The sequence below is a fragment of the Orcinus orca genome, chromosome 5 (assembly GCF_937001465.1).
Source record: "Orcinus orca chromosome 5, mOrcOrc1.1, whole genome shotgun sequence".
Taxonomy (NCBI): domain Eukaryota; kingdom Metazoa; phylum Chordata; class Mammalia; order Artiodactyla; family Delphinidae; genus Orcinus; species Orcinus orca.
Window position 1 is genome coordinate 96,779,984 of NC_064563.1, and position 12,050 is coordinate 96,792,033.

Genomic DNA, 12,050 nt, shown 5'->3' on the forward strand with positions numbered 1-12,050 from the left:
ACCCAAAAATAGACTTAGCAATTCTTACCCTGAAGCACTTACTCTGGACACAGGTGTTAACAATAACTCATATAGCAAAAGTGCTTGCTTATCTCAGAGGGCAGTAGAAAGAATAACTAGTTAGAAATGTGAAGCACTTAGAAAATCTGAAAAGTTCTGCAAATTCTTAATAAAAACATTTTGATGCTTGGGGTAAGAATTGAAATTTATTATTTTGATTACCAATAATACTGACACTAGAAAAGTTGGTGCACTTTTCAATTAAATAACAGTTATTTAGACAGATGTTCATGTCAGATGGTAAAATAAGCACTTAATTTAATGAAGTACTTTAAAGGAAATGCATGAAGTCTTAACCCTTAACCTAAAGACACTATGAAGCTAAATGTCCAGTATGTTTTTACCCATGATTTTAATTTTGGGTTACCGTATGGTAATGACAAATGACATAACCAAAAAAACAAAAAACACACACCCAATTTTTTTCTATTCATAGGACGACAAACAGGGTATGATGAGACATTGGCAATCAGAATAGGATGACTAAGGATGCTGGGGGAGCTCCAAGAACTTAACATTCATTTGAACATAATGTAGAGGACTGCTGTTTATTTTTCAGCTCAATTCCAGGATACAGAGAAATTTTATTTTCATTCTTTTAAGAAATAAAATTACTTTGGAGTGCATCAGAAACCCTAAATAAATAAAACCAAAATACCCTAGAGGCCAAGCTGTTAGATTTGTGAGCACCTCACTGTGGATTATAAAGGTAGGATAAGATTTTGATAGTCAGGGAACACACACAGAAGGAGAATTTCTGTAAGATAGATACCACCTCTGGGCAACTCTTTGCACTTCCTTTCTTTTACGTAGTACAGGCAATCTTCTAAATTTTCCATGGAAATCATGGGCACAAAGCAACATGAAGTGTTTGTAGGTAAAATTTTCGCTGAGAAAAAACCCACATTTGTTATCAAGTGATAGTGCAGACTGTTCAAGATTGAGGACTGAAGTGCCAAGATTAGAACTGACTGTGCCCTAGTGTGAGTGGACATGTATATCAACTACAACACACAACAGCAATGTGTTTCTGCCTTATGTGACTGAAAAAGAGAAAAAGTAAGGCATAACAAGAGAAAATAAGAACTAGTAATTAAGCACAAAGATTCTAAAATATCACTGCCTTAAATCGAATATAATTATCCCTTACAACTGTGTAATCTCAAGCAAGTCATTTAACCATTCTTTGCCTTAGTTTTTTCCAATGTAAAATATGTATAATAAGAGTACCTACTTCAGAGATGGATTGTGAGAACGAAATATAACTCGGTACATGCTCACATCACGTGACTTTAAAAATTCTGAGCCACTGCCTCCATTTGATGGCAGCTCCATTCAAATATTACTTCACTGACATTTGTATCTTTACAGGGTGAGATCATGGATCTGATTGAGTCTGTTTTTTCTTTTGATTTTCTTTTAAGTTAACTTACCTGAGTTGTTGAAAGGGGTTATATCAAGACATCAAGAAAATATAAAATAAAGTCTAAAGTTGCCACTAGCTATACATATCCCCTTGCAAAATTCCATTTCCTCATTTATTAGATACAGGAGTTTGAAACCCATGTTTGAAACCAGGGGTACACCACATAATCACCAATGGAACTTTTAAAAACTGCAATGCTAGAATTGCATCTTTGACCAGTTGCATCTGAACCTAGGGTCAGAGCTGGGGCAATGAGGAATACTAGGCATGTGTGTATGTTAAGAATCTTCATTGGTCAACCGGATTTTCATTATAAACCACTGTTAGATGATTTGTGAGGTTGATACCATATGTATTATTTCATGACTCTAATAATCTTTAAACACCATCTAAATCATTTTTAAAGTAATCTTGGTACTTTGTCTAATCATTGTTTTAAAACTCAAGACAACATAATGATGACTTTTTCCCTGAATTAGATTCTTCTATGGAACAAAGTGACCTGAGTAGAATAGAGAAGTAGTGACAACAAGATGGCTCTACCTCACCAACACTTGCACTGCTGGCCAGACCTGTCACTGCAAAGACACCCAGCTGTCCCTGCAGGATGTACTCACCGCTTTTCCTTAATCTCCAGCAACCTCAGCCAAACTGTTTATAATGCCTGACTTTTAGGCACTACGTGCCTTTTAAAAATCTACCTAAGCATTGGAAAAAAATCAGATAATTGAATTCAGACCACTGACTGAGAAAAATAAGGGGACACAGGTGAAATCACTCCAGGCTGTGTCCCCAGTCTTGGTAATATAGTCACAGTGAGCTGAAGACAAAACATGATCAGCCTGATTTGGGGGATATGTCTTTCCTATTATAGAAATTACATGCCCAGCTGAAATGAGCATAATGAACACACTGTATTTTCTCCCAGGGAAAGTCAATGAACAATGAAGATCTTTTTTCTACAACTTACTTTGATTTCTTCATGTACAGCCAATAGACGACACCAGCAACTAGGGCAGCGAGGAGGAGACCAACAACGATTCCCACAATTAGTTTTGCCTGGTCATTCACCTTTTCTTTGTTTTCATCTACAACAAAAAAGAAAAGCCCATGCAATTACAGACAATGCCAAGCATTTGTGAAAATACGTCAATCTAGTTATTATTTCTTATTAAAAATGACTGAGGCTCCCTACTAAGAGTAACATGCAAACTTGTGCTTTTAAAGGAGTAAAATTTTAGCATTCTTACTCTCTTGTCTCATTTGCTATTTTAATTCAAGTCAAAATTGTGACAGCTAAGAAAATTACTTATACAATGACACTTCATAAATCTTGAGCGGATAGTCAAGGAAGAAGAGTCGGCAGCATAGTACCTACCACTTATCTCGTCTGCCTCATCGTGTTCTGGAATACTTACTGAAATGAAAAATGTTAATATGAAATTAAAAACAAAATTTGTTGATATATGAAAGTCACCTTTACCATTATAGTATGATGTAAAAATACTCAAAGATAAAATATCTATTCTACAGCTAAGGGTAGAAAAAAATTTACACTTAATAGAGTGTGAACTTCCCTACAAAGAAATTCATCTTGTTTTAAAGAAAGGAGAGTAGTTAAAACTGCAAAGGTATTAATCTACCACAGATAACTTCACAACTGACAAGCTATAGTATTGATCTGAAATCCATATTAATTTCCCCACTATCTACCACCTTTTAATAGGACTTCTTTTTTAAGAGAAACAAGTTGCAGTGTATGAAATCTTCAATGTAGTGTTTCTCAACTTTTTCCAATTTTCTGACCTCAATGGAGGAGAATTCATTTTCATCCTCTAGTGTCAGGGATTTGCCACTGAGACATTCTCAAAGTGGTAGGGGTGGAGGTTAAAACTGGGGACGTGGGCTTCCCTGGTGGCGCAGTGGTTGAGAGTCTGCCTGCCGATGCAGGGGACGCGGGTTCGTGCCCCGGTCTGGGAGGATCCCACATGCCGCGGAGCGGCTGGGCCCGTGAGCCATGGTCGCTGAGCCTGCGCGTCCGGAGTCTGTGCTCCGCAACGGGAGAGGCCACAACAGTGAGAGGCCCGCGTACCGCAAAAAAAAAAAAAAAAAAAAAAACACATCAAAACAAAACTGGGGACGTCTCAGAGGTGAAGGGGCAATGTATGTTGATGCTTGTAAAAGCCCTCCAAGTGACTCTGATAGTGCCGTGCTCCTGGCCCATGTTAAGGATTGTCACTGTGGTGGATTATCATCTAATATTAGACTAAATAAATATTCTTCTATGCACATGGGCTTGCATCAGAACTTCCAGTGATGTTTGTTAAAATGCAGATTCCTAGACCCCTCCTCATACATACTATATTGGAATTTCTCGGTGCTCAGTGAACTTGAAAATGACGGTATTAGATGTTGATCAAACCACTGCAAGGTCTAGAAAACCACTATTCGATGGGTTAGAATAAAAAGAGAGACTTGTGTTCAGGAAGAAAGGATAAGTTCTCTTTTTAGGTAGGACAAATCAATACTCACTGAATTGAATTCAGAGAAGTCAGTACTCCTATTTTAGAGTTATGTTCGTTTGGTTCTTTTCTCCTGTCAATCCAAAAGGCTTTTAAATTCCAGTCATATTCTGTTAAGGACCATTATCTTTAGATAATTATTTTCTCCTAGCTCCAGCTAATTCCTATCTAGTATATCTTTATCCTGCTAATGTCACATACAGGATTCCAACTGACTGAAGAATGAAGGTTTGTAGGGTCAGTTAGCATCTTGTCCAGAACTGAGCCTCATTCTAAGCCAGCCCTGATTTAAGACTGACATGACAAAAAAAAGAATTACAGAATTGAAGATGAGAGATAATTTCAAATTAAATAAAGAAGCTGCTACTGGTATGTTTCCATTACTTGATTTCAACATTGACAAATTTTTTTTGTCACTTTCTCTGAGATAATCTCATTTGTTTGTTTTTGTAACCTATGATTCAAATATGATATTCAAAAGCATCAATTTTTGAAACTAGATTTCAGGAATTCCGGTATCAGTTTTACTACCAACTTGCTGAACGACTTTAAGCATGTGGCATCCCTGTGCAAAATAAGAATAGGATAAATACTACAAAGAATTGAAATGCAAAATAATAGATGAAGGGGAATTAAAAAATTACCAAAATTAAAATTGTTACAGAAATGTTTTCAGATAATCTTTGAATTATCTGTACTCTGAACACAAAACATGGATTAAGTAAGAGCAACTTAGTCCTTATCCTCTGTTGATCTTGGAAATATTCCTGTACAAGATAAAGTCTCTGACCCATAAAACATGAAATGATTTAACTGTCAAGACAAGGATTGTACAAGAATGGATACCAGGAAAAAAGAAAAAAGAAGAACATTATGATGATGATACCAAATGCAAAATAAATAAATAAAACTTACCATAATGCAGCACAGGAAGATGGAATTGAAGATTTTAAACTAATGAAGAATAACTTCAAATTTTCTTACATTTTTAATGCCAGAAATGAAATACTCACTAGCAGAGACATTCAAGGAGTTTACTGTTCTCTCCAGCTGGTTTTCTGCTGTGCAAGTTAATGTAACATTCTCTTCAGGGGAAATGATAATTTTACTATAATACCTGCCATTGATATAAGGAGATTCCTCTGTCTGGAAAAAGAAAAGGAAAATGGATTTAGAAATGGAAATGAATTAAAAACATGAGAAAGAGTAATATTGAATGAAATGGGATAGGTGTGGTGTTCTGTCGTGTTATCTGGTGTTCAAGGGTACATGTAAGGTCATAGATAAAACCAGTTTAGGTTTATAACCACAGCATGGAGGAAAAAGAGTAGCGAATCCATACCTGGATTTCTGTTTATGCTTCTATTATTAATTCTAATAATTAAATCAATTAAACTCTTCTTTTTCAATAGATGCTCAGGTTAGTCATTATTTTGACATGATAGTACCTGTCTCAAAATAATTAGTTAGAGATTAACTCATCACCAATTTTCTCCTAATAAACATGAATTTAATTCTATTTGTAAACTATGTCATTGTTCTTCACTACAGGGGTGAATCCCTTTATCTTAAGCCATGATATCTAAGTGCATATGTATGTATGGTTTTCTCATGGGAAAAAGACTATTTTTTTCCTCAATTTTCTTGAGCTAAATACAGAGGATAGATTATTTTTTCAGTGACTGGTAAGTTCATTTGGTTTTTGTGAGGTATTAATGAGGATCATCACTGCCATTTAATTCCTTCAAACATAAGAGAAAATTCACTTTAATCTCTTCCCCAGGACATGACTCCTAAGTCCAACTCCACTAAAGCAAGCATGTACTTGTATTCTTTTCTGAGGCATATTATACACACCACATCCTGTATTGTTCTCAATGTGCTTTCTCCTCAACAACATCTTAAAGGCCTTGAGGACAGGAGAGAGCTTCATGCTTAGAGACATCATGGAGCCCCTGGGGTAGGGGTGGGGCACAAGTAACAGCAGTTGTAAAATAATAGATTCACCATGTGATTGAGGAGGGAACAAATAAAAAATTATGGATGTATCAGCACAAACCTAGGACAAGAAAAATAACATATCACCTAGTGGGCCAGAATCAGTCCTTCTTGACAATGAAGAATGGCATTATTATTTTTATCCTCATAGTAAGTTCACCTGCTTCTTTTCCATTTTCCACTAGTATTTTTCACATAACTCTCACTGAGTCTTTGTTTTTATTATGTTTATCTCTACAATACATTTGCTTATTTCTAGGATGGCCTTTTAAACCTTTGTATCTTTTTATTCATCAAATATTTACCAGATGCTTATTTTTCTATTTTCTTTGTTTGCATTACCCAGTACCAAAAGTTATTTTTGCTGTAATTATTACTAAATTGAACTAGAAAGAAAAAAGAATAGAAAAGAAACAGTCATTTTTTATGCCAAAAAAGAGATGTGTACATTGTCAGCAATTCAGGTCTTTTTTCTGAAATCAAGAGCCTTTTTGTCCTCCTCAGGCATGTTCTCTTGCTTGTGTGTCCGCATCGCACTTAACCAAATCAGGAGGCATTTGCTTGTGTCCACTCCTTTGGGGACCTTCCATACTTGAGCTATGCAAATTTATATCCATCACCCATAGGTGAAAGAGCCAAAATTCACCTTGCTCTGCAAAACTACATTGCATAAGCTGGACCAGCAGCCCAACTTCCCCAGACAGAGAAAGAATGGACATTTTAACTTTATATTGAAACTCTGGTTTATGCATGCCTTCTCAGACTTCAACTGGGTCTGAAGCTGGGAAGAAGGCAGCACAGAAGATTCAAACAATCAAATGGCACATCTGGGTATTCCTGAAGAGTCTTTAGGTGGCTGCACTGTGAAGACGGACATGAAGACTGTCTTAGAGAAAATGGAATTAACAAGTATATCAGTAACTCAAGCTGACTGGCAATTTAATGGAATTACAGCTCTGAACTGTTAGTGATAGACAATATTCTCATCTTTGTGTGTGTGTGTGTGTCAAAGAAAATTAATGGTAGTGTTCATAAGTTCTTAGTCCTTTACTACTACCAACTAAAATGGTGTGACAAAGGTACAAATATTACTGTTTATTTTATGAATACTTTATGAATATTTTTGTTCAGCAGGAACCAACCTAGACACTATATATTTAGCTAGCCTTACTCTGGCCCTGGCACACGCAAATCAGACCATATGTTCACAGTATACTATGTTCTTCACCACAACCCAGGGCCCAGTTTCAAGAAGAAATAACACTTAATGTGCATAAGTAAGCAAAGTATAAGTGAGGCCACTTATACTCAGATGTGGAAGTTCATGATGCAGGAAAGCATATACCTTACTGCTTTAATCACCCAAGTTTCAGGAATTAATGATCATGGAACAACACTTAATTTATTTCCTTTTAAAAACAGATATTGAGGGGCTTCCCTGGTGGCGCAGTGGTTGAGAGTCCGCCTGCCGATGCAGGGGACACGGGTTCGTGCCCCGGTCCGGGAAGATCCCACATGCCACGGAGCGGCTGGGCCCGCGAGCCATGGCTGCTGGGCCTGCATGTCCGGAGCCTGTGCTCCGCAACGGGAGAGACCACAACAGTGAGAGGCCCACGTAACGCAAAAAAAAAAAAAAAAAAAAAAAAAAAACAGATATTGACCACAACAAAATGATTCTTCCATTCTCCATGGCCCTATGATTTTAAATTTCTCTTTGAGTTATGGTCTTCCTTTGGGAAAATTAAGAAGTTAACAAAAGCTTCTTCTGAAAATATACTGCAAATTTCATGTTGATAACAAGCTAGCCTACAGTTTAGGTACCTAAATAAAACCCCACATTGGACCAAGTTCAGCACATAACAAGAAGACAAATACTTGCTTGGTTTATGACGCTTCCACTGCCAGTAATTGTCCACTGTATAGCTGGCTTCGGAAAACCTTCCACATGGCAGATTATTGTTTTAGACAGTCCACTGGGATCAGTTTTCTTTGTCATTTTGATTTGAGGTTTTCCTAAAATGTCATTACACTTAAAATAAGATGTTGAACTGAGATCATAAAAGAAAGAGATATTAAATTCTCAAAGAAAAATTTAAATTGGTGCTCACGTATTTTATTACCTTCTACAATCAGAGTCAATGACTCTCTTTTCTTTAGTCCTTCAACCTCTTGCAGAGCAGTCTCACAGACATAGTTTCCAGCATCTTGATAATGGAGACTAGAAAATGATGGGCTAGATCGAAGCCTGATGTTATCCTGATTAAATAAAAAGTTAATTATGTTACATGGCACAATTATAACTCTCCATGTATTTATTACATAATAATGAAACCCAAAATTATACTTCTGGGTCTAATGAAAATGAAAGCTTCTTTTTTTAACTTCAAATTCTTTCAAAAATAGATTTCTTTTTTCCTCTGTACTTTTAGAGTTAGACATATCAGAGTTTTACGTCAGACTCTTCCATTTACTGAATTTATAATTTGGAACAAGTTCATAAACTTCTGAGACTTGGTTTCCTTATTTGTAAAATGGGGTAGTAATCTTACCATATTGAATTGTTATGAGGACTTAATTATATGCATAATATAATGTGTTTACATTCAGGAGAATTCTCAGTTGATAGTAGCTACTCCTTATAGTAAATGTAGATGAATTTGAATTGACAGATATCGGAGACTTGTGCTACATAATCAATGATGGATATAAATACCGAAAGTCATTTTATAGGAGACAGTTTTCAAGACAGGGGATCCATTACACACCCATGGCAATTATGACAAAAATGATTTTTAAAGAAACCTTTAATAACAGATTACTATCCTAATTCCTATGAACAAAGGAAATGCAACATTTAATTTTGAAAATCATTTTATAGACAGAAAATAATGCTATTTACCAGAAATTGAAATGCTCTTAAGAAGACAACTAAACACAATCTTAAGATTATGTGGTATTTGTTCACTACGAATTTTTTTCCATTTCCATCAACTAACCAATGGCCAGGCAATATTGATCGGCGCTACTGACATGAGGTATTTAATCAACAGTAGTGACTGCAGCTGATGTGGAAACTGGTTTAGCCAAGTAAACTTAGTTTCTCCAGTCCTGTAGTAAGACACACTATGAGTGTTCATATGCCTAGAACTTGTCTAGCCCTTTGACCATTAACTACTACAAATACCTCATGTTAAATATGCATTTTAACTATCTGAGTAAATAAGAAGTTGTGATGAGGTTGTGTTTAAAAGAAAGTGAAATAAGAAACTGAGCTTTAAGAGTAAGATAACAAGTAACAGAGGATCCAGCATGAAAAGAGATAAGAAAGCAATAGAAAATAATTAACATTTTCATCAAGAAGAAACTCTAGCAATAAATTTCCCACAATTTTTTTTACAAAGATAATTCTTGCCAACCCCTATTTTAAGTGGTTTGTATGTGTTTTGTCAACACATCACTGGTTAAGTGCTCCTGTTATATGCCATGTTCTAGTAATAAATGGACTGGGTGTTCAGATACACTAGCCAAGGATTCGAGTGGAGGGAACATAGTTACAACCTTTCCCTTTGGTGATAACCTTGTCTCAAATCACTAATTACCAATTCTACTTTCTCACTCTAAAAAGATAATAGCAATGTTTGGGTCCCCAGGTAATGGCCTACATTTCAGACAATTACAAGAAAAGTACTCAGGAAATACAGACAAAGCTCCTAGTATGTTCCAGGTGTTCTACTATGGCCCAGGGGTGAAAAGAGATCTCTGCCTTCAAGGAGCTACTAATTCATGGAACCCACATTCAGACACTTAAGGTCAGTTTCAGCAGAAAGGCAGAAGGTTATGTGACTAGGGTGCACTATTTATGCTGGGTAAGGCCTGAGCTCGTCTCCACTCTGTCACCTGTGGCTCTCTGATTTCTCCTGCCTCAACTTCTTTTGAATAATGTGGGGAAATAATCATTTTCCTACATATTTCACATGGTTGTTGTAAACACACTGTTTATAATGTTGTGGATTAAAACACATTGGAAGTTGTTAATCCCTAAAGTATATAACTGTATATGTGTGTGTAACCATGTGCATGTGTGTATGTGTATAATTACTCAGTAGATACACATAATTAAATTAATGCCCCAAACTAAATTTCAGAGAATCAATTATGGATGCCATAGTGATGCTGAGTACCTCTAAAAAAGTTTATTGTGGTATGATTTGTATTATATAGAGAGAAACAGAGTATGAGTGTGGGTGTATAAACATATTATATAAATATATAAGAGAAGCCTAAAAAGAAATCAGTTCAAACAGTGGAATATTACCAAGGAATATTACTTACTTTCATCCATACCACAGTTGCGTTCCTACTAGCAGATATTGTGCATGACACAAGCAGAGCATCGCCAATCTGCTTGGTCACTTCCCCACTTGGGTTTAAGGACAAATCCAAATCTGTGAAGCAGAAAATATGCTTGAAATGCAACTCCAGAAAGAGAGTCAAAATATTTTTTGAGAAAAAAATAGATGAAAGAAAAAAAAATCCTTCTAACTGCACTTGAAATTCAGAAGTGATTTATGTGACTGAAATAACTGAACTGTAGCATAATCAGTCTAGCTTTTCAAGCCAGCTTTGAGATCAGTTTGGACAAGTGAATGGTCAATCTAATTGATTATGCATTTATTTGCAGTTAACATGATTGATGTTTTGACTGCATGTAAGTGTTCACCTGGGGCCTATCACCTTTAGAAAAAAATTCTTAAATCACTTCTGGAAGAAAATAAAGAAAGATGATGACTAAGTAAATATTATAAAAAGAGCTGATAAGGCACACCATGGGAAAATCAAGTATATTTAGACAGCAGGTGATAAACTAAAAAACCATTAGGTGTCTACGTGTTTCTTCAGAGAGAATTGACTATAATGGTTAGATATTTTTCAAAAATGTTATCCCGTTTCTCATGCAGTTGAAATTTTAAATAAGATTTATTATTAGGTACACTGTCAGCAGAAACCATTTTTTAAAAACAGAGTATAAATACATCTAAGGAAGTAAAATCTTTCAGATGGAAAGTAATTTCTATAAAAATCTTACTGTCATAGTATGATCTGTATGAGGAAAATCCAGTTCAATAGAACATTTATTGTACAACTACTATGTTCCAAGCACTGACAGGAGATACTGAGATGAATAATGAGCTTACAATTTACAATTTGAGGTAGAGGTAATATGCACTCAACTCTGTGATGACACTACACGGCAGCATGAAATCAGCACCTAGTGGCAAACGTGCTATAGATTAGGAGCTCAAGAAATATTTGCTGAAAAACTAGAGTAAGGGCTACAGACAGAGGTACAAGCGAAGACTTATGGGAGTGTGGAGAACAGAACCAACTTGGCTTTCAAAGCAGTAATAAAGGCATTGCATGGAGGCAGTATCTGTTTGTGGCCCCTGATGGTTGAGAAGGGCTTTGATAAGCAGAAATGTTGGGAAAACTTCTGCCACATAAGCAAAGGCAAAGAAGTGAGAGAGCTTGGCAGATTTCACAGTGGTGAGTAAACTGGTATGAATGGTTATAACACATGGAAGGTAAACCTACACAAGTAATTAAGGCCAGACTAAGGACTGTGCTTGCCATGCTAAGAGTTGGGACTTTATCCTATGGCAGTGGGATTTGCTATTGCATCCTGTGCTTCTCCTTGGTTTTACATGTTATAATTGTAATTTATTGACGTTTACAGCATTATTTTTAACACTTGTTTCGCCTGCTAGGCTGTAAGCATCTTTGGGATAGGGACCATGACTTGAGTTGTCACTGTGTATCTACAGTGTCTGCCACATTGGCCCTCAAAAACTATTGTTGAATGAATGAAGGGAAGAAGCATGTTTCTCATTAATAATAAAATAGGCATTATCATATAGAAAAGTGGAGTTTCCTCAGAATATTTGGTTGAGTTATATTTAGATGAAAATTCAATTCAGGGCAAGTTAAAGCTTTTCTTAGCTGGACAGTTAACTTGCCAGTGAGAAGATAAAAGAAGTGATTTTAAA

The 12,050-nt window shown here is 36.0% G+C and overlaps 1 protein-coding gene across 3 annotated transcripts in view; it reads right to left on the bottom strand.

The window, feature by feature from the left end:
- Nucleotides 1–12,050, bottom strand: part of ALCAM (activated leukocyte cell adhesion molecule) — a 201,776-nt gene that overhangs the window by 25,073 nt on the left and 164,653 nt on the right. The window contains exons 9-14 of one of the 3 annotated variants that reach the window (XM_004272085.3): nt 10,339–10,451; nt 8,127–8,262; nt 7,886–8,019; nt 5,022–5,154; nt 2,865–2,903; nt 2,457–2,574 (exon numbers count right to left, since the gene is read on the bottom strand). In XM_004272085.3, coding sequence (XP_004272133.2) covers nt 2,457–2,574; nt 2,865–2,903; nt 5,022–5,154; nt 7,886–8,019; nt 8,127–8,262; nt 10,339–10,451 — 673 coding nt within the window. Of the gene's footprint in view, nt 1–2,456; nt 2,575–2,864; nt 2,904–5,021; nt 5,155–7,881; nt 8,020–8,126; nt 8,263–10,338; nt 10,452–12,050 lie in introns of all 3 variants that reach the window. The other 2 variants (XM_049710642.1, XM_004272086.3) reach the window with 2 other exon arrangements.